The sequence below is a fragment of the Lepus europaeus genome, chromosome 5 (genome assembly GCF_033115175.1).
Source record: "Lepus europaeus isolate LE1 chromosome 5, mLepTim1.pri, whole genome shotgun sequence".
NCBI classification, from domain to species: domain Eukaryota; kingdom Metazoa; phylum Chordata; class Mammalia; order Lagomorpha; family Leporidae; genus Lepus; species Lepus europaeus.
This window is the reverse complement of record NC_084831.1, coordinates 79,964,460-79,987,441: the sequence shown is the minus strand read 5'-3', so window position 1 is coordinate 79,987,441 and position 22,982 is coordinate 79,964,460. Positions and strand designations below refer to the sequence as shown.

The following is a 22,982-nucleotide window of genomic DNA, read 5'->3' as shown; positions in this document are numbered from 1 at the left end:
GGAAGAGGAGCAACCAGGACAGAATCCGGCGCCCCGACCTGGACTAGAACCCGGTATGCAAGGGGTCTGCTTTGTGGCATAGCGGGTTAAGCCGCTGCCTGCAATGCCAGTATCCCACATCGGTGCCTGTTCAAGTCCTAGCTTCCCCATTTCTGATCCAGCTCCCTGCTAATACACCTGGAAAATCAGCAGAAGATGGCCCAAATCCTTGGGCCCCTGACCTATGTGGGAGACCCAGAAGGAATTCCAGGCTCTTGGCTTCAACCTGGCCAAACCCCAACCATTGCAGCCATTTGAAGAGTGAAAAGCAGATGGAAGATCTCTCTCTCTCTCTCTCTCTGCAACTCTTTTGAACAAATAAACAAACACATAAATAAATATTTTTTTTTTTACTTATTTGACAGGTAGAGTTAGACAGTGAGAGAGAAAGACAGAGAGAAAGGTCTTCCTTCTGTTGGTTCACCCCCCAAATGGCTGCTTCGGCAGGCACTGAGCAGATCTGAAGCCAGGAGCCAGGTACTTCCTCCTGGTCTCCCACGCAGGTGCAGGCACCCAGTCACCTGTGCCATCCTCCACTGTCTTCCCGGGCCACAGCAGAGAGCTGGACTGGAAGAGGAGCAACTGGGACTAGAACCTGCACCCATATGGGATGCTGACGCTGCAGGCAGAGGATTAGCCCCCATAAATAAATACTTTAAAGCACCTTAATATGTGAATATATTTTAAAAATAAGATATAGTTGAATATTATTTCAAATGTTATTTTAGCAATTTCATATATTTTTATACTATAATATATATTCAACCTAATTGGTTTCAGTTCTCCACAATTCATCAATACTAAAAAGATGCATTCCAGGCCAGCTCTCTGCTGTGGCCAGGGAGTGCAGTGGAGGATGGCCCAAGTGTTTGGGCCCTGCACCCCATGGGAGACCAGGAGAAGCACCTGGCTCCTGCCATCGGAACAGCGCGGTGCGCCGGCCGCAGCGCGCTACCGCGGCGGCCATTAGAGGGTGAACCAACGGCAAAGGAAGACCTTTCTCTCTGTCTCTCTCTCTCTCACTGTCCACTCTGCCTGTCAAAAATAAAAAAAAAAAAAAAAAAAAAAAGAAAAAAAAAAAGAGAAAAAAAAAAAGATGCATTAACACCAATGAATAAACAAAGCTATGCATAAGATTTTTGACTACATTTCTAAGTTTGCCACATGATTGAGCTGCAGAGTAAAGGATCAGATCCCACAGATTACATATTATAAAGTCTGTTATTATTTCCTTAAAATGGATTTTTAAACATGAAATTGCTGGGTCAAGAAATGAGAAAAATGGTAGGTATTTGGCACCTGTCATAAAAATTGCTTTCTAGAAAACTTCCAATTGATGCCTCTAACAATCATGTATAAGAGCTCTCATCCTATGCACAGGAACTTACTAGGTAATCAACGACTTTCACCTTTGTTAAATTTGCATCTCTTTGACCACTAGTAAATAGGAATATTTTTAACTGTTTCTTGACCCTTTTTATTTTTTTTCTTTTTATTAAGATTTACTTATTTATCTGAAGGGCAGAGTTACAGAGAGAGAGACAGACAGACAGAGACAGATCTGCCATCAGCTGTTTCTCTCCCTACATGGGCACAATGGCTGTGGGTGGGCCTGGTTGAAGCCAGGAGACTAGAACTCCTTCTGGGTCTCCCAGGTAGTTGGCAGGGGCCCAAGTATTTAGGACATCTTTGGATGCATTCCAAGGGGCATTAGCAGGAAGCTGGATTGGAGGTAGAGCAGCTGGAACTCAAACCATCACCCTCATAGGGGATGCTGGCATCTCAGGTGGTAGCTTACTCTGCTGCACCACAATATTGGCCCTCATTTTTATTTCTTCTTTTGTGAATTGTTTATTCTTTTTTGTCTATTTTTCTATTAGGGTGTTATTGTATCACTGATTTTCAAAAGCTGTTTATGTGTTATAATATTAAGTTTGGTTTAAAAAAAAAAACTTTAAATTTAGGGACTAGCGCTGTGGCATAGTAGGTAAAGCCACAGCATGCAGTACATCATCCCATGTGGACACTCATTAGAGTCCCAGCTGCTCCACTTCTGATCTAGCTCTCTGCTGTGGCCTGGGAAAGCAGTAGAAGATCCTTGGGCCCCTGCACCTGAGTGGGAGACCCAGAAGAAGCTCCCGGCTCTTTGCTTCAAATGGGCCTAGTTATGGCCAGTGCAGTCATTTGGAGAGTGAACCAGTGGATGGAGGATCTCTCTTTCTCTCTGCCTCTGCCTCTCTGTAATTGCCTTCTACATAAATAAGTAAATCTTTAAAAAAAAATTTAAATTTAAAAGCCTGTTTTTACAAATTTTGCAGCAGATGGGAGACCTCTCTCTCTTGCTCTCTCTCTCTCTCTCTGCCTCTCTTCTCTCTGTGTAACTCTGAATTTCGAATAAATAAATAAATCTTTTTAAAAAATTGTTTGCAATAACTTTTTCTGTTTTTTACTTTTTTATTTAGCTTATATTTGGTTTGTGTGCCATGAAACTTTCACTTTATATGCAATCATGTATACATTTTAGTTATATATTTTTCCATTTCTTGAATGCACAGAGGAAATTCCCTCTATAGGGATTTATTATTTATTAATACTCTGGTTTTCATTATGATTTTTAACATATTTTATGGGTCCATGTAATTGGAAGGGGATCTGTTAATTTTCCCCATATAGTTCAAATTATCCTGATGTCTTAAAAAAATCCTACCTTTCCACATAGATTTGTAATTCTTCCTATATGAAATAGCAAATTATATATGTGTACCATGTATCTAAATGTCTGTCAGTCCATGTTGTTTCAATTCATACAGTTTTATAGTATATTTAAAATTTGGAAAGTAAAGTCCCCTTGATTAATATTCCTTTTAGAAAATATTCTTAGTTACCATCCACTGAATGAATTCTAGGATTTTCACAATAAGATAAAAATGGATGTCCTTTTAACTAGAGTTTCATAAAACCTGTGTATTAATTTTGCTTGAACTTATTTCTTCCATGGATTGAAAGTCTCTCAATTTATTTTAGTTTTCTTTTAAATCATTCAGAAGGATTTTATAGTGTTTTAAGTGTGTCCTCTACATTTCTTTGAGTTCTTCCTACTTTTATTATACTGTAATTGCTCTTTTGAGTGAAATAATTTTTCTATTATATTTCTAAATTAGATATTGCTAATATGAGGAACAACAACTGAATACTTATTTTTTACCTGGTCATCTTACTGAATTCTCTTGTCAATTTTAATTTTAATTTATTCCCTTGGGTTTTCTAAGTGGACCACATATCATCTGCTTAAAAAGCCATTTTCTCTCTTCTCTTGGTATCTGTTTTCGTATCTCCCAGTTTTCAAGTGTTATTGCATTGGCTACAACTTCATAAGCAAATTTAGATAATGATGGTAATAGCAGCCATTTTTATCTTATTTCTGAGAATGTCTCTAGTCATTCGCTATTAAATATGATGGCTTTCAATTGACAAAATATATCATGCTAGTAAGTAACCATCTGTTGTGGGCTGTATTATCATTTTTGTAGTTGCTTTGATTGCTTTTAAATCTTAAAATCCATTTAAAAGTTTAGAAAATAAATAACACAAACTATTAAGTATTATTAAATATCCTATTAAATACTAAAAATTTGTTTTTAAGAGGACATGGTAATCAAGTTAGTTTGCTAATGTGGAAAGAACATCCTGCATGTGTCTGGCCCAGCCCTAGCTGTTGCAGGCACAGGGGAATGAATGAGCAGACAGAAGAGCTCTTTCTTCCTCTCTCTCTCACTCTGCATTTCAAGTAAATAAAGTAGGTCTTTTTTTTTTTTTTTTTTGAGAAGTCAAGTAGATTTGGAAGTCCCCATCACTCAATGTCTGCACTAGCTCAGTCCACATGCGATGAAGCCACTGGTTGCAAGAACATGCCAGTAGAACCAGGGCAGCCACGAGTACTTCCATGTGTTGAGTTTGCTTTCTGCTGATACTACACAGGGTTTGGTTCAAACTCGGAGGGGTTTGGTTTTCTTCTACTATTTGGATTATTTTTCAGATGAGTTCCACAGTCGCCAGGCCCATTCCTACTGACGGAGCCCACACAGATACCGTTCTTCCTTCCCGGCCACAGAGAGTCCGGTTAGCACTTGTTTACATCTCCGACTCTGGCTCAGGAAGACGGAGTTTCTGTAGTTGACACATGTTTTTAATAAGGCAAATGATTTGGAGCAGAGAATTACATTAAGAAGCACTTGTAAACAAAAATGGTGGATTTGTGGAAATCTGAAAAGGACGGCACTAAGAGAAGAAATTAGAAAAATAAGAGAGAAAAACTGATGGCTTAAAAGTAATCAATGAAGGGGGAAATCGGTTGTAGTTTGAAACAGTTTAGGAAAAGTGAAATGAAAATATGCATACCTTACTGCTTGTCTTTTCCCATTGGATAAGTAGAATTTCTCATTGTTGTTGTACTCATCAAATACTCCCCATCGCAGATGAGCCCACTCGTGGACAAACACCCTACCTGTGAGGAAATGTTGTAAACACCTGATGACAATGGCAATGGCAACATTTCCTTCTCACACTGGGAGAAAACCATTCTTCTAAACATTTATGATGCTTTCATATTAATAACCATTAATGAAAGGCTTGATTTCCTTGGAGAGATCTAAGGTGATAATTGTACATTTATGTAATACATATGTACTAACTTTGGCTTTATCAAATGTTTAGGCATCTGTTCAGTGCCAGGCAGTTCTTCATCCTAAGATGAAATGGCAGCCCTGTCCTCACGCAGCTCAGTCCAGTGGAGCACACACCGATCAGATGCTAAATGCTCGGGGTATAGGGGTTAAGTCCAGATCCTTTTTTTTAAAAAAAAAGAAAAAGATTCATTTTATTTATTTGAAAGACAGAGTTACAGAGAGAGAAAGAGAAAGAGCTTCCATCTGCTGGTCCACTCCCCAAATGTCTGCAACAGCCAGAGCTGAGCTGATCCGAAGCCAGGAGCCAGGAGCCTTGAGCTTCCTTTGGGTCCCCAACATGGGTGCAGGGGGGGCTCAAACACTTGGGCCATCCTCCACTGCCCTCCCAGGCTATAACAGAGAGCTGGATCAAAAGCAGAGCAGCCAGGACTAGAACCGGCGCCGAAGTGGGATGCTGGCACTGTAGCCCCAGGCTCTAACCCACTGCACCACAGCACCGTCCCCAAGTCCAGCTCCTTAACATGGCAGACTAGGTCCCTGATGATTCAGGCTCTGCCCCTCTTCACAACCTTAATTTCTGCTGTCGTCAACTGCTTTCAAAATATTGTAATTGCAATGAAATCTTGATCTTTTTATTTGCTGGACTGCACCATGCACTTGCTCATCTCTGATCCTTTTTGCCCCCCTTCTCAGACTCCCTCTTCCCCTGTCTCTGCCTGGAAGACGCCCACCCTTCTTTCAAAGTCAGGCTTTTACTCACCTGGAAGCCTTCCCTGACATCCTCAGACTGGACTGGGTACCTGCTGCTCTGCAACCTCATTGCATCTCACTGCGGCACTTGCCATCTTATAAGGTCATTGCTGAATTGCTGCTTCCTTGCCAGTCTCCCACACTGCACACCTGTCTCCATGAGAACAGGTGATCTGACCTCTACATTGTCATAGCTGGGCACACAGTGTCCAGAACTTAACAGAAAGTCCGTGAGAATTCCTTAAACTTGGATGAATCTCAGTGACTTCAATTTTTCTGGGATGTAAACTCCAAGGTAGGTTGGACTTAGAGGGCTTGGGGTGGGACACACTAAGGAAGTCTTGATACTTCACACTAAGGAACAACTACTGATCTCTAGAAGGGAAGAGAGGGGACTGGCATTGTGCTGCAGTAGGTTAAACTGTTGCCTGCACTGCAAGCACCCCATATCAGAACACTAGCTGGAGTCCTGGCTGCTCCACTTCCAATCCAGCTCCCTGCTAATGTGCCTGAGAAATGAGTAGAAGATGGCCCAAGTGCTTGAGCTTCTGCCACCCACGTGGGAGACCCAGTTGGAGTTCCAGGCTCCTAGCTTTGGCCTGGCACAGGCCCAAACATTGCAGCCATCTGGGAAGTGAACAGTGGATGGAATATCTCTGTCTTTCTCTTTCCTTTTCTGTCACTCTGCCTTTCAAATAAAGAAATAAACTCTCTTTAACAAAAGATAAGGGAAGATTGTGAAGGAGCAGGAATGGAGTGATAGTACAGAAAGGAGACATTGTGAATGAATGACATGATAAATGGTTATGACGGTCAGACAGGGCTCAGGAGAGGGAGAGAGTGGGTAAACCAATTCAACACATATCTATTGAGTCATACATTGAGAATTTTCTGTTCCTTCCATGGAGGTGAAATGGAGTGTTCTAGAACAACAGAGCAGTATGTTTGGCCCCTTTCTAATAAGATCTTTCAGTGCTTTTGGCCACTCGGAAGTGGGGCATGAAGGCACCAGGGTTCTTTTGTATGTTTTTTGCTGCCTTGTTTGTTTAAATAAAGAAGTCAAGATGATTCTGGGGGATCATAACCTTTTTTGCAATAAAGAAATTTAAGGAGCCAGCATTGTGGTGTAGTAGGTAAAGCTGCTGTCGGCAATACAGGCATCCCATATGGGATGGTTTGAGTCCCAGATGCACCACTTCAAATCCAGTTCCCTGCTAATGGCCTGGGAAAAGCAGCAGTATATGGTCCTTGTGCTTGAACCCCTGCACCAATGTGGGAGACCCAGAAGAAGCTCCTGGCTCCTGGTTTTGGCCTGGCCCAGCCTTGACTGTTGCAGCCATTCGGGGAGTAGGCTAGCAGATAGAGGGCCTCTCTCTGTCCCTCTTTTTCTGTAACACTGAATTTCAAATAAACAAATTAGATTTTTTTTTTTTTACAAAAGCAGAGTCTTGAGTTCCCCTCTTGCCCCTGTTGCATCAAAATCTGCAATTTAACAAAATCTGTTTAGAATTTGAATGTAGTCTGAACGCACTATGGATGTCTGCCATCTGGTGGCCACCACACAAATTGCAGGCAGATTTTTATTCCCCTGGATGCAACCTCTTGCATCTCCACAGAAACTGATTAGGCATTAAATTGTTTTACAATCATCATCTGGTATGACAAAAATGATGAAAATTAAATACTACATTTAAAATGTGTAGAAGTTGAGAAATTGAATTTCTAACTGAAAATTGGACTATTCTGAATTCCAATTATAAGTGAAAGAAAATGTTTCCTCAGTGAATTTATATGTAGGAGTTTCCTTCACTTTTATGTGCTACTCAAAGCAAAATTCTTCCATCCTGAGAAATGCAGTTGAAGATTTGATCTGTCCCGTACCTTGTGGTCCATATTCAGGCAGCTTTTTTCCTGCTATGAAGTCGGGAGTGAAGTGAATCCTTTCTCCCCGTTGCCCACACTTTCCTATCTGCTCAGTGTAGGGCTCATCATTCCCTGCAGGGTCTGGTGCAGCAACCAGGACATCAGCCTGAAATTTAAGAAAAAGCTCTTAATTACCGCAGACTCGAAGCAAGCAGGTTGACCTCATTCACCCTGGAGTATTTGGAAAGCACTTCATCTGGTTGTAGAGTACTTGGATTTTAAAAACCTGCATTGCAGGTTGGGGGTGGGGTGTGTGGAATGGAACTTGAAAGAAGAAGTTCATGTTCTCACATTTTTGTAGGTCTCCAGTTTTGGTCTCACATAGTCAGGTTTTGTCTTCCAGTTTTCAGGAATCAAAATGGCAACTTGCTTGTAATAAAACCTTTTTCCTGTAGCTTCAAACAAGTATGGAGATGCCTGAGTCACCATGTCCTGGGAAGGGAGAAAACACGGTTACCATCATGGCTGAGAGCAGACTGCATTCCCAGCCGTTCACGGTCACGCCTGTATTTCACGTTTTCAAAGACAGCTGGTGTCAAGGTGGGAAAAGGAGCTGTGAGAATACTTTCCTGAACAGTGTCAGCGAACTTGCTTAGCATGTGTCCGTCCTCTGCGTCACACTGTGCAGATGCTGGCCCTGACGCCACCGCTCACTGCAGGACACCAGGCACTTTCTAATTCTGAACCTCAGCTTCCCCGTTTATAAAACAGAAAATATTGCAGTGACTAGCTGATAGACTGTCATGAGGGGAAAACGAAGCCTCGCAGGTGAAGCACTAGGAATAATGTTTCCTTAACACCAGCGAAGTCGATGGTTAGCTTCATTTCATGTGATCCTTTGAGGATCAATAACCCTTTGAGGGAGAACTGAAGAGTATAATTTTCAAGGTCTCACAGCCAGCAGTAATGGAGAGAAAGCTAATATGACTTCAGCACCTGGTGCTTTTTGCAAAAATTCTGAAATTTAATTTTTTCAAGATTTATTTTATTTATGTGAAAGGCAGAGTTACACAGAGAAATAGAGAGAGAGAGAGATCTTTCACTTGCCCATCCACAGGTTCACTGCCCAAGTGGCCACAATGGGCTGGGCCAGCCCAAAGCCAGGAGCCAGGAGCTCCTTCTGGGTCTCCCACATGGGTGCAAGGGCCCAAGGACTTGGACCATCTTCTACTGCTTTTCTCAGGCCATTAGGAGGAAGCTGGATCAGAAATGGAGCACCCAGGGCTTGAACTGGTGCCCATATAGGATGCTGACATCGTAGGCAGTGGCTCCACAGATCCAGCCACAGCTTGCTCATTTTTAAAAGTGTTCTTAATAATTTGAATTTCGTTGCCCACTCCCCACCCCCCAGATTTTTAACAATCTTTAGGAGAATTCATCATTGTATCATCCAAAAAAATAAAAAGTCAGAATTACCAAAAAGTTGGAAAGTGGGTGTACAATTTCCTGTGTTAGAGTGTGGCCACGTTGTGATTTGACTTGTGAAATATGAATACTCCTAGGAAAAATAAGTAGCATGGAAGCACTTGTTTTCTGTTTCAACAGAAACATCAATGGGAATAATCTTTTAGTGCAGGGACTCCTCCTAGTACTGGATATAATGTAGAGGCTCTGCAAATACTTGTTAAATGATTGACTAATTGATGGAATGAACAGATGAAGTGGTTACAGTGAGTGACACACTTAGAGCAGTGCCAAGACAAGCAGTAACTGGGCTCCCAGGCATTGAAGAGATCCTGAAATACACAAGTACTCACACTGTGTAACGTCTGTGTGTGCGTGTGTGTGTGAGAGAGAGAGAGAAGCAGAGAGACAGGGAGAGGGAGACACAGTGACAAACAGATAAAGGGAGAGGGAGGGAGAGCCAGAGAGCATGCTTCTCTCTGCCTCTGCCCTGCTGGCCTTGGGAAGCATACTCGGTTTCTTCAACAACTACGGTTAACACTGGCGAGAGCAGGTGCTGTGGCTGGAACTGCTGCAGCGCCACCTACCGGTCTCGTAGGGAAGGAGCGCTTGTGCTATTGCTCCTGCTACAAGTGTTTAAAAAGCGGAATTCGAGGCTCTCTCCCCACATGGGCAACAGGAGGAGACCCTCCCCCTCGGAAAGAAGGTCCCGGGAGCACGGAGTGACGGGTCGCCGGGAAAGGAGGCCAGAATCTCCCAACTCTGGGGAGATACGTAGACTCTGCAGAGCTGGCGCACCAAGTGGGGTGAGCCCGGGTGTAGTCACGGGTCAGGCACAGTGGCTGAGCAGACAACTCCTCCGAAATCCTTTAGCGTCTCCTTCCAGACAGGGGAATGGGGAGAACCAAAGAACCTCACACCCAGCTTGTTTATGACTCGAGCTAAAAGGCTCATTTATAATTGTGCTGAGATCTGCGTCTCTCAGGGGGAAGACCCCCCGAAAACAATGAGGGATGAGCACTTCGTTGGGCGTTTGCTTCGCTATCTGGCCAGAGACCAAGACTCAAGGACACATTTTCCTCCCATATCTGCAGGGTTTGTTTCTCCACATGGGCAATCAAAAACTCACTCGAAGTTTCTGATTATTGAGAGAATTCAAAAGATGTGAACTTGTTTGCCAAAGCCACTCTGAAGGTCTTTGGGTTCAATAGGAAAGTTTCATGGTGGCGGCACGGTCCCCACCAGCCCCCACGGTCCCCACCAGCCCCCATTCCCTGTGGCTGCAATCGTCAAGCCACAAACTCCTGGCAGGTGGAGATGTTTCTCTCTCCCAACTCCGCTTCCCTGGGTTTGCCTCTGCTTACAGCAAGGGATCTTTGGGTCTGCTGGTCCTTGTACTATTAACTTTCCATCAAGACAGAGAAAAAGGGGACTGGTGGCCAGAACTACAGCCACCTTTTATTGAACTCTCATTATGTGCTAGGCACTATGTATACATTTTTAAAAAAATTATTTCCTAGGGGCCAGTGTTGTGGGGCAGCGGGTTAAGCCATGACTTGGAACATCCACATCCCATATCAGAGCTCCAGTTCAATCCCTGCCCTGCCCTACTTCTGTTCTGGCTCCTTGCTAATGTGTGTGGGAGGAAGCAGATGGTGGCCCAAGTACTTGGGCCCCTGCCACCTACCTGGGAGACCCTGATAGAGTTCTAGGCTTTTGGTCTCCACCTGGCCCAGCCCCGGCAGTTGTGGCCATTTGGGAAGTGAACTGGAAGATGGACGATCTCTCCCTCTCTGTATCTGATTCCTTCTCTGTGACTCTGCTTTTCAGATAAATAAAATAAATCTTAAAGCTTTTTAAAGTTTGAGATAATTTCAGATTTACTTCCAAAAAATGCACAGAATGTCCAGCTTCTCTCTGTATGCATGCATTTTTTAAATATTTGATCCTCATGAAACCTGGTAAGAGAGGTCCTCATTGTTTGCATTGTGCACATAGGCTCCCTTCTTACTCGTTCCATGCACTGCTCCCGGACACACTGCAGCCAGATTCCAGAGTGGACGATGCAGAGCGTTCTTTCTTATCCTTAGTTGTTTGTCGCTGTGCCAGAACTTCTCTAATCCCTCCACCTGACAGCAGGAAGCCTCTTCTCCCCACCCCCCCATCCACCCCTGCTCCCAAGAGATAACAAGGTGAGGTGCTGACCCTCAGCTGCCCCCTGGAGGGGTCAGTGTGTTCTGAAATCAGGGCTGTGCATCCTGGACTCATATTTACCATTACAAGGAAGGGGGCCGGAAGTTAGGCTAAAAGAAGCATTTTCTGTGTGCCTATGGTAGAATCTGACAAAGGATTTCTCCTCTGTGCATCTTACATTATCTGCCCAATGGAGCTGACTCTGTCTTCATGTCCAGCTGAATAACTCAGTCCACAGTCAACAGATACGGACATTATTTTGAAGCACCCCAAATGCACCAGGCTCTAAGTCCTGTGCATTGCCTTTGTTGTCTCATCTTCAAATGAAGACACTGTGGCTCAGACATAAAAATAAATTGGCAGTGTCATGCAGCTGAAGTGGGAACTCACGTTCTCTCCATCATGGCATTAGGCTTCCAGTGATAATTATCATTAGTAAACAGTTACCGAAGTACAGGTGATTGCCGTTTTAAACCTACCTTTATATGTTGAATGAGTGTTTCATCTTCTGGCACATTGGGGTCAATGGCCACGACGATGCCTTCATAGCCATTGTTATTCAACTGAATGAGCGAATTACTCAGGACCCCTTTTAGAAGGTGAAGGATCAAGATGAAGCCAGAACTCTTAAACGACCCCATTGCTGTACATCTCCCTTTGGAAAATGCTGGTAATGGAACTTTCTTTCTCTCTCTCTCTATATATATATACATTTATCTCAAAATATAGACACAATTTCCCAGGTGGTTTATTACAGGACTTTAACCTCTTGAAATAAAGTTGTGTCATGAGTGCATTTGTCTTCAATACGAGGTGATAACTAGTGTCTTAAATTGTGTACTTTTAAGTGTTTCAATTTAAAAGGAATGTTGGTCTCGCCTTTGGCTGGGCCAGATGCTGGAGAGAGGGTGGGAGAAGCCACATCCGGTTCCCTGGAAGCTGCTATAGAAAGAGCTGTTTGTTTCCTACAAATGTTTGCCCAGCTGGTGATGCTGACTCACAAAACACCATCCCCCAGCCCTCACCTGCTTTGCAGAAGTCTCTTTGTTCTGCATATTCACCAATCACTCGTTAAGTATTAAACACAAGCCATATATCCAGTTTTCCCTCTTGGTGGTCTTCATGTATATCCTAATTAACCTTAACCTTGGCACTGCCTGGCACTCCCTTCAACAATCCATGTGCACCACAGCATGAGCAAATAGCATAGATACTCTGGAATATTTTATAATGAAGATAAAAATTTCTGTCTCACTTTGCAAAGCAAACTTCCTCATCAGATCCCTGCTTCCTCTATTCTACATCTTCTGTCAGTCAGCAACATTCAAATGAACATACATTATTTTGATGAAATTAAATGTCACTCCACATATGAAATATGGACTGTTGGCTACATAGATTCTTCTTTTTTTAGGTTTTATTTTATTAATTGAGGGGTAGAATTACAGACAGAGAGAGGGAAAGACAGAAAGAAAGGTCTTCCATCCACTGGTTCACTCTCCAAATGGCCACAGTGGCTGGAGCTGAGTGACTCTGAAGCCAGGAGCCAGGAGTTTCATCCAGATCTCCCACATGGGTACTGGAGTCCAGGCACTTGGGCCATCCTCCATGCTCTTCCAGGCCATCAGCAGAGAGCTGGATCAGAAGAGGAGCAACCGGGACTCAAAACAGCACCCAAATGGGATGCCAGTGCCACAGGCCACAGCACTGGCCCCTGCTACAGAGATTCTTTTAAGTTCGCCAGACCTCAGATGAAGATTCAAATTTCCTGTACACAAATTATTAGACATACTCCTTCATCCATACTTTATTTGGTCTTCAGAGAGTAGTAAGCATGGATTTCAGCTCATCTGTCCCTTTTCTTTGACAATCTCATGAAAAATTAAATCAGTACCCATTACTAACATAACCTTAAGTAACTGGAAGTGAAGCATTGAAATAGTATGGAAGTAACAAATTATAAAGTGGTTATCCAGGTGATCCAAAATGCACTTCTACATAAAAATATGTACACCTTTATTTACATACAACATTTTAAAAAAATAGGTCCTAAGATATCTGGACTTCCCAACTTAAGTGTCTTTGTCAATATTTCCTAGAAAATAGAGCCGGTGACAAGCTTGTATGCTACTGGTTTATCTGAAAATTAATCCCAGAGCAGTGAGCACGTGGAAAAGGGGAAATGAGTCAGAGAAACCTGGGAAGCAATAGGAGGAGAAGCACTACAAGTCTAGCCACTGACAGCTAACGGGACACCCAGCTGGCCAGGTTGCAGAGTCACTTGCCCTGCCTTGGAGGATGTCTTCTCAAGGACTACACAAAGGAACCACACGGTGGAGCTGTTCATGGGAGGAAGAGAAAGTGAGTTTGGCCCCTGCTCACCTTCTACTGACAAGCAACTTCCCCGGCCCTTCTGCCCTTTAGCAGTTTTGTGGATTCCAAGATGTGTCTCAGGCAACAGAACCATTTGGGCCTGCAAGGCACAAACCATGCCCAAGATGGAGCAAGGGACCAAGGGTACCGATGGTAGACCAAAAAAATCCAAGGATGCTCAGTAAAACCAATCCAATGCAGTCCAGCTCTTTGAATTGCTCCGATTCATGTTCATCATATCTAGTGTCAATGGGACAATGTAGGGTTTGTCCTTTGTGTGTGAGAGAGCTCAAGCTGTCACCTTTTCTCCAAGAGAAGATGCAAGTCCAGTAATTCACAGACTGTGCTTCAGAGTGGTGGCCGATCACAATCTCCTAAGATACTTAAGGCAAGAGCGTTACAGAAATGGACTGCAGTGCCTGCTGCTGCTACAGCTGGCTTCAAGGCCATTATAGGCATTTACAATCTCCCTTTATCACCTGTTTTCTCCTCTCCTAGCCAGCGCTTTGGCTGATCTGTATTGATTAACTGCCAGCTAGGGTACTCCCATCCTTTCGTGCCTCAAGGGGGCCCTTGGTTACCCTGTGCTTGTTGGGATATATCTGCTGCCTTTGCCTATGACTGGTGTGCACACCCACTGGAGATGCCCAGGCAGGTTGGCTTGGCCTTTGCTGCAGGCTCCATGGAAAGTCCCTCATCTGCTAACACCACCGGCTCTTCTCAGTTTTCCCCAGAGAAAGGACCTGATTCAGCATGTCCCATCTGCTGTGCAGGCTATGTTGACAGCTTCACTTTCCCTGGTGACCAAGTCTGGCCTGAACAATTGCACAGAGGCTTGGGCTCACATGAAGCACTGTCCCAGGGCACCTGGATGGTAGCTTTGTCAGGTGCAGCCCACATGGGCCAAAGAACACAAGCCAGAGGTGCAAGCACACACTTCCCCAAAGACACACAGCATTTCCAGCACCCTAAGAGCCTCTTTCGTGTTTCCTCCCAAACCAAAACCTAAGATAAGCACTCTTCTGGTCTCTGTTGCCACATAGATTAATTTTGCCTGTTTCTGAACTTCTATAAACAAGAATATACAATTCACTCTTAGACTCTTGAATCTGGCTACTGTGATGTAACATTTTCTGAATGAAATTTGGCTGTGTGGTTGCCCATAGCAGGAATATGTTCCTTTGTCATTGTATTCTTTTATAAAAGGATTCTACAATTTATATTCCTTCTGCTGTTGATGAGCATTTGGATTCCTTCCAGTTTGGGGCAATTAGGAATGAAACTGCCATAGATGTAAACACTGATTCAGTTGAGTATATGCCAAGAGCAGGCTGCCGGGTTTGTCGAGTTAAGACTCTCTCCTTTGATCAACACTTCAGTCACGGACCTGAATCCTTTCTGACTAGGCTTGACTCAGGCTTCCCTCTCCGTCCTTGCAGAATCCAGGCTGAGCAAGCATCCTGCAAGTCAGTTCAGGGAATACTCTCCACCCTTGCTACCTGGTCACCTTTGATATCTTGTCACCACGGCTCACTTTCACAGCAATAATCCTATCAAGTCAGGCTAGCCAGACATCCATGATCTTTGATGCTTCCTCTTAGTAATACTCCATCCACTGAGCCCACCCTGCTCTTTGGTTGTAAATCCCCACCTGTCTGTGTTAGAGTTGGAGTTAAATCCAATAGTGCTGTGGTCCCTGTACTGACTGCCAGGGTCTCCCCTGGCATCTCGAACAAGTGCAGGGATAACTTTTCTTTAATACTGGCTTTAGTTGAACTCCCAAACACTGTCCAACATGACTGTTCCAGTCACTTCACATTTCTCCCAGTACATGGTACTCTTGGTCCCCAGAGTTTACCTCTTGAGCGTGTAATTGCATTGTTCTGTACTTTTGAGTTGCATTTTCCTCAATGACAAACTGTTAAGCACTTTTAATAGAATTATTGTCATTTGGATATTCTCTTTTATGAAGTTCCTGCTCAAGTCTTTTCATCCAATTTATAAACTAAGTTATTGCTCTTTTCTTATTGATTTGCAGTAATACCTTATATGTTCTGGATATTGGCTCTTTCGTTGTTTTGCAAGTGTCTTCTCTCAGTTTGTAGTTTGGCTTAATGGTATCCATTGATGGACAGAGGTTTTTAATTTTAATGGAACTCAATTTAATCTTTTCTTTTATTTATAGTGTCTTTTGTATAACATTTAAAATTGCTTTCCCAGTTACTGAAGATATTATACAATATTCTATTCCAGAAGTTTTACTGTTTTACCTTTAATACTAAGGTATATGATTTATCTCAATTATTTTGTGTGTGGTGTGAGGTAAGAGTCAAAGTTTTATCTTGTTCTGTTTTTCTCAATGGATAGCCAATAGACTCACAGCTTTTGTTAAAAAGACCATAATTTCCTCCGCTGAGTTCCAGCTGTGCTTTTGTTGTAAATGAGGTGACTGCCCATGTACAGGTCTGTAGCTAAACCCTTGTTCTGCTCCCTGTCCCATGGGATGCTGACATGACCTTCCTTACCCCAGTAATACACTGTCTCAGTTTCTGCTTCTTTGTAAGTCTTAATATCTAGTAGGTTAAGTAATATGAACTTACTTTTCCAGTTTCATCCAGATAGTGCAAATGACAAGATATTTTTCTTTTTTTTAATGTATCAATAGTATTCCATCATGTGTGTGTGTGTGTGTACCATGTTTTCTCAATTCATCTGTTTATAGACATTTAGGTTTTTTCCAAATCTTGGCGAGTACGAATAATGCTGCAGTACAAATTGGAGTGCACATATCTCCTCAACATACTGATTTCATTCCCTTTCCTTCCCTTCCTCCAACAGAGGAACTGCCATACTGTTTTCCATAATGGAAGCACTAATACTGAAAATTGGTTTTATTTATTTATTTATATTATTTTTTGACAGGCAGAGTGGACAGTGAGAGAGAGAGAGAAAGGTCTTCCTTTTGCCGTTGGTTCACCCTCCAATGGCCGCCGCGGTGGGTGTGCTGCGGCCGGCGCACCGCGCTGATCCGATGGCAGGAGCCAGGCACTTCTCCTGGTCTCCCATGGGGTGCAGGGCTCAAGTACTTGGGCCATCCTCCACTGCACTCCCTGGCCACAGCAGAGAGCTGGCCTGGAAGAGGGGCAACCAGGACAGGATCGGTGCCCCGACTGGGATTAGAACCCGGTGTGCTGGCACTGCAAGGCGGAGGATTAGCCTAGTGAGCCGCGGCGCCGGCCCACTAATACTGAAAATTGTTAGCTAAAAGCTGGGAGTGGTGGGAAGGGTATAGCAGGATCTTGGGTGTTTTTCATTATTTGTGTGTCTGGCTTATTTCACTCATATGACATTCTCCACTTCCACCCATTTTTGCTGCAAATGACAAGATTTCATTATTTTTATGGCTGAATAGTATTCATTTTTTTATCCATTCATCTGATGATGGGTACTTTGGTCGATTCCATATGTTGGCTGTTGTATATGATGCTACAATAAACTTGGTGGAGCAGGTATCACTTTGATACAATGTTTTCCTGTCTCTGGAGATACACAGTTTGTCTTTTTATTTGAAAATATTTCAAATAATACATAAAAGTGTAAAAAAGATTTCAATGAACACAATCTTTAACATTTTTCAACATTTAACAAGGTTTAAGATTTTACCATATTCACTTCATATGTAAACATTACATATATGTATACACATGCAAATTTTTGAAAGCAGAGGTGCATATATTACTATCACATACTGTATTTCTATTTTTGTCATTTATTCTGTGAGGATGCAGCCACTGTGAGACTTAGAAGTTCATGTGGGTAACTTCACAACAGGCTGTAGTGTAATATTCAAGGTGGGGAGGAAACCTGGGCAGAGAAATTTGCTGCTTTCCCCCCCGCACCAGCACTGCTATGAGTCTCAGGGTTTCATACGGTCTCTTTCTTCCTGTTCCAGTTCCTCATATATCCCTCCCCGAAACATAATCAAGATTTTATTCTTAATTGGATCTAGTCATAAAACTGAGATCTATTCTACATTATTTATTATATATATTCAATAACATTTTAAGCTCTTTAATTTAAAAACCAAATGATTTCTTGCTCAATTCGCTTTTTTAAAACCTTAGAAGTAAAATTAGGTGAAAGAGGATTTTCATTTCATTGTGACCTGTGCTTCACTGTTCCCTTGTTCTTGGTAAATAGTTCTATGGCAAAAAGGTTTCCAGACCCTATTTAACAAATGAGCAGAACAACCTGACAATTTCCAAACACTGATCTCTCCAGCTGACCTCTTCTTTGGTTGAATAAAAGGATATGAGTCATTTATGTATTAAAATAAACTCAGAATAATATCTTTTATTCTTGACTTAAAGCCTTGTGAGGATTCTAACCATTTTCATCCTATAATTCTCAAGGCAGTAACTGAGAACATTGCTTTGATAAACAATAAATTCAATAAACCTTTGTTACAAAAGCATTATGAAGGAACAAGGATAATATCCATATTTTAAGGTTACTTCCTACAAAGAAAAAAGGTCTCTTTGAGCAATTATGGAGTTTGAACTGTGGGATATTTAACCAAAAGGCAAGAGGTAAAGAACTTTACAACAGGGGCTTCCTATATAAAATGCAACTTGATCTTCAGTCATAAACAAGCAACCTATTCCATACAGATAAGGATAAAAGGAAAATTAATCAAAGTAACTAAGCAATTGCTTCACACAGCTACCACTAAACCTAACCCTTTTCTCTACTTCAATTAAACATCGATTTCTTGGATTTAATTCAACTTTGCCTTTGCCTTTGCTTTTAACAGCATTATCTTGAAGAGTAACTTTTATTGTTTCTCCATAGCCAGTCTAAGGGTTATCTAGTTCACTCTCCAAAAATGAGTATTACAAAATATTTTTTATCTATCATGCAAAAATTTGATCTGTAATTTATAAAACTCAACATTATACATTTTTGACATTAATTTGGTTTTGTTGGTAAGTTTTTACAAAGTATGAAGGTCATAGGTCTTATATTTAAGAAAGAAGGTAGTGTATAGGCTTCTTCATAGTAATTTTGTTCCATTTTCTTTCTTGTCTGCTCTCTTTTTCCTATTTAAAGTACAATGTGTTGCAACTATAATAAGGCAAATCATTCCTATTGAACAAATCACTATTAAAACTCCTTTCAATATAAGACGATCTCTGGCAAGCACAGGAACAGAATTTGGGGGAACAAACAGAGACACTTGGGCAATGTTAGATACAACAGACTTTAAGGAGTTTCTATCCATTGCTCGAATGGCCACATAAATTCTGTGGCTGTCTTGGGTTTCTCCAACAAGTTGATATTCAGGTGTATTCATGAAAAATGTGGATGAGAATGTAAATATCTCTCTGGTGCCAGCTTGCTGAGGATTTAGCTTTGATGTATTCACTAAAATGGCATTGTGAAAGTCATCTTGAATATTCTGTAGACTATTACTCATTCTTATTTCATAGCTTGTAGCTGAAATTTAAAAATATAAATGGGCTGGTTAAGTCACCTTAGCTTTTCTAGTTTATTCGCAACAACTAATGAAAATAACAACAAAAGTGCAAAATACCTGAGACTAAACAAAACTAGAAATATGAATATGAAAAACATTAAAAATACCACATTAGGACCCATTACTGAAACCTGAACAAGAGAACATATATTTCTGAAAAGCAAGATTCAGCACAATAAAGGTATTATTTCTCCCAATTTGTTTCGTGAATTTGCTGTGATTCTATTAAAGATGTCTGCAGGAGCAGGCATTTGGTATGGTGTGTAAGATACTACTTGGGATGCCCTTCTCTCTTTGGCATGCCTGGGTTTCCATCCTGGCTCTGCTTCTGATTCCAACTTCTTGCTTATGTGTACTCTGTAGGTGATGGCTCAGATTGTTGGGTCTCTGTCACCTATGTGGGTGTCCTAAATGGAGTTCCTGGCTCCTGGCTTTTGTCTGGTCTAACCCTGGCTGTTGTGGGCATTTGAGGTGTGAATCAGCTTTTGGGAGATTTCTCGCTCTTGCTCTCTCTCTCTGACTTTCAAATAAATGAACTAAAAATGCTTGTAATTCTGCCTTAAAAATAAATGGTCAAAAATGGCCATATATATTAAAATCTAAAAAGTAACAGGTAAAAGGATTAACCCTATCAGATAGAAAAACACTGTAATACCTCATTTGCAAAAGCACTGTCTGCTGGAGTTTGAATAGACATAGATCCAAAGATAAACCAAAATACATTCAGGAATTTAGGACATGAGAAAGGTGGAATTAAAATTAATTGGGGGAAATTTAACTTTCTCAATAAATGGTACTCTTATAAATAGGTAAAAATATAGAAAAAGATGATGTGGGAGGAAGCCTGAAAGTTAGCAGAGGCCTTAGACAAGGAAAAGATAAAGGTAGCACTCCGTCAGTGTCCACCCAAGCAAGGGTAAGGGAGCCCTAAATCAAGAGGCTTTCCCAGTCACCCTAAGAAAAATGACGGCCAGAGTCAGAGAGGGCAATGAGCCAAGGCTTCCATGAGTTGTGGGAAACATTTCCCTAAACCTGACTGGTGAAAACATGAATAAATACCCATTGTTCTACTTTGAGAAAAATAAATGACCTCCAGGCTTTGGAAGCACACACTCTGCTGCTGCTACCTAGAGCACAGCTACTGTTTGCCATCAAGGTTTCTGAAGGATCAGCGGTGCTACCAAGGGCCGTATCCCTCCTGGGGCAGACTGGGATTTGTGGGTTATCAACAATGCAAAGCTTCCCAGGACAACTCTCTGAAGCTTTTTCAGCTCCAAACTCCCAAAGCACTTTCACCCAACTAAGTTCTGATGTAATTTCTAGAAACGCTGTTTAGTGGGGGAAAAATATGTAATGAAGTCAGCAAACCTACCCTGGCCCTGATCGAAGTCTTCTCCAGGTGCTGTCCAAGATAAGGTCACCTCCTCTTCTGCTCTGGCAGCTTCCAGGTCTGTAATTTTGCACGGTGGAAACACATCAGGGTGGGGGCCAGCTGGGACTCCCAGCACTGAGAAGGAGCCCCCTGAGCTCGTTCGGCTAAAACCCCACTTTTGCTGCTCCTCTTTCCTGCCCACTGAGTATATCGGTGCATTCATCTGAATATTACCTGGAACACAAAAGAAAAAATAGCCAAACCCACACATTATGAATCTCCTGAAGAGTTTGGCTTTGGCAGATTATTATTATTTTTTTTTGTTTTTTGACAGGCAGAGTGGACAGTAGAGAGAGAGAGACAGAGAGAAAGGTCTTCCTTTTTGCCGTTGGTTCACCCTCCAATGGCTGCCGCGGCCGGCGCACTGCGCTGATCCGAAGCCAGGAGCCAGGTGCTTCTCCTGGTCTCCCATGGGGTGCAGGGCCCAAGGACTTGGGCCATCCTCCACTGCACTCCCTGGTCACAGCAGAGAGCTGGCCTGGAAGCGGGGCAACCGGGACAGAGCCGGCACCCTGACCGGGACTAGAACCCGGTGTGCTGGCGCCGCAAGGTGGAGGATTAGCCTATTGAGCCGCGGCGCCGGCCGGCTTTGGCAGATTATTAAGAGCCTTTTCCAACGCTTTTTTTCCTTAACTATATATTTAGAATAACAGAGTTTATGGGGCTGGCATGGTGGCTCTCTCCCTCTATCTCTGTAACTCTGCCTTTCAAAAAATAAAAAAAGAATAACTGAGTTCCTTTGAGTTTGTTTATTCAATCATTCATCCATTCACATATGCTGTGTCAGTTATCACAGACAAAATGGTACCCTTCATGAATTTACAGTCATTGATCATATTAATAAATATGTGTTTATCATTATTATAAATATAAGATGGAAAAGAGGCAGGGTGGTATGAAGGAAAACAACACAGGTGCATAACTTAGGTTGGTTATCGAGGAAGCAAGATTTGAATGTTTCCTAATAGTTGTAGTTAAAAAACAGAGGTAGGTAAAAAACAGAGGTAGGGGGTAAAGCCACCACCTGCAGTGTTGGTATGGCGCCAGTTCGAGTCCCGACTGCTCCACTTCCAATCCAGCTCCATTCTATGGTCTGGGAAAGCAGTAGAAGATGACCCAAATCCTTGGGCTTCTGCACCTGCACGGGAGACCTGGAAGAAGCTCCTGGCTGCTGGCTTAAGATCGGCTCAGCTCCAGCTGTTGCAGCCAACTGGGGAGTGAACCAGTGGATGGAAGACCTCTCTCTCTCTCTCTCTCTCTCTCTCTCTCTCTCTCTCTCTGCCTCTGCCTCTCTGATTCACTGCCTTTTAAATAAATAAATAATTCTTTAAAAAAATTAAAAGAATGGAGATAGAACATTACAGCAAAGGGATCAGTTAAGAACGCTCAAGTGAAGGAGAGTTTTGCAGGAAAACAAACAAACAAAGACAGGAGGAGAGTAGTTTGGGACGAACCAGAAGAGGGTCTTGTGGAGCAATGTAGTTGGGTTTAGATTTTAATCTTACATCCTGGAGGGAAGCAGGCAGTGATATGATGGTATTTTCTTTCTAAAAAGTCACCCTGGCAACCTGGTGGAGAGTGAATTAAGGCACAGCAAGCAATGAGGCCACTCAGTCAGCCATTCTTTAGTTCAGGGGAGCAGTGGGTGTCTGGCCCCACGGTTAAGACACTACTTGGGACAACAGTAACCCATATTGAAGTTCTTTTTTTTTAAAGATTTTATTTATTTATTTATTTATTTGAGAGGTAGAGTTACAGACAGTGAGAGGGAGAGACAGAGAGAAAGGTCTTCCTTCCGTTGATTCACCCCCCAAAATGGCCACAATGGCCGGAGCTACGCTGATCTGAAGCCAGGAGCCAGGAGCTTCTTCCTGGTCTCCCACATGAGTGCAGGAGCCCAAGCACTTGGGCCATCTTCTGCTGCTTTCCCAGTCCACAGCAGAGAGCTGGATGGGAAGAGGAGCAGCCAGGACTAGAACTGGCACCCATATGGGATGCTGGCACCGCAGGCAGGGGATCAACCTACTGCGCCAAGGCATCGGCCCCCATATTGAAGTTTTTGTTTTGTTTTGTTTTTTGACAGGCAGAGTGGACAGTAGAGAGAGAGAGACAGAGAGAAAGGTCTTCCTTTTTGCCGTTGGTTCACCCTCCAATGGCCGCCGTGGTAGGCGTGCTGCGGCCGGCGCACCGCGCTGATCCGAAGCCAGGAGCCAGGTGCTTCTCCTGGTCTCCCATGGGGTGCAGGGTCCAAGCACTTGGGCCATCCTCCACTGCACTCCCTGGCCACAGCAGAGAGCTGGCCTGGAAGAGGGGCAACCAGGACAGGATCGGTGCCCTGACTGGGACTAGAACCTGGTGTGCCGGCGCCGCAAGGTGGAGGATTAGCCTATTGAGCCGCGGCGCCGGCCCATATTGAAGTTTTTGACTTCAGGTCCTGGCTCTGCCCCTGATTCCAGCTTCTTGCTGATGTGTAACCTGTAAGGCAGCAGTGGTATTGGTATTTGGGGTCTCTGCACCTACGTAAGAAACCCAGATGGAGTTCCTGGCTCCCGGCATTGGCTTTGGCCCTGTCCCAGCTGTTGCTGGCATTTGGAGAGTCAACCAGCAGATGGCTGATCTCTCTGTTTCTCTGCCTCTCCAAAAGAAA

At 43.0% G+C, this 22,982-nt stretch overlaps 2 protein-coding genes across 2 annotated transcripts in view; both read right to left on the bottom strand.

Annotated features, from left to right (window-relative positions):
* Positions 1-11,635, bottom strand: part of CLCA1 (chloride channel accessory 1) — a 32,416-nt gene extending 20,781 nt beyond the window's left edge. Inside the window, exons 1-4 of the mRNA XM_062193427.1 lie at positions 11,474-11,635; positions 7,689-7,829; positions 7,356-7,503; positions 4,438-4,543 (exon numbers count right to left, since the gene is read on the bottom strand). Coding sequence (XP_062049411.1) covers positions 4,438-4,543; positions 7,356-7,503; positions 7,689-7,829; positions 11,474-11,635 — 557 coding nt within the window. The remainder of the gene's footprint in view (positions 1-4,437; positions 4,544-7,355; positions 7,504-7,688; positions 7,830-11,473) is intronic.
* A 6,785-nt stretch (positions 11,636-18,420) lies between these two features.
* The window catches only part of CLCA2 (chloride channel accessory 2), a 37,844-nt gene continuing 33,282 nt past the window's right edge, over positions 18,421-22,982 (bottom strand). The window contains exons 13-14 of the mRNA XM_062193426.1: positions 20,276-20,509; positions 18,421-18,863 (exon numbers count right to left, since the gene is read on the bottom strand). Of these exons, the coding sequence (XP_062049410.1) occupies positions 18,421-18,863; positions 20,276-20,509 (677 nt within the window). The remainder of the gene's footprint in view (positions 18,864-20,275; positions 20,510-22,982) is intronic.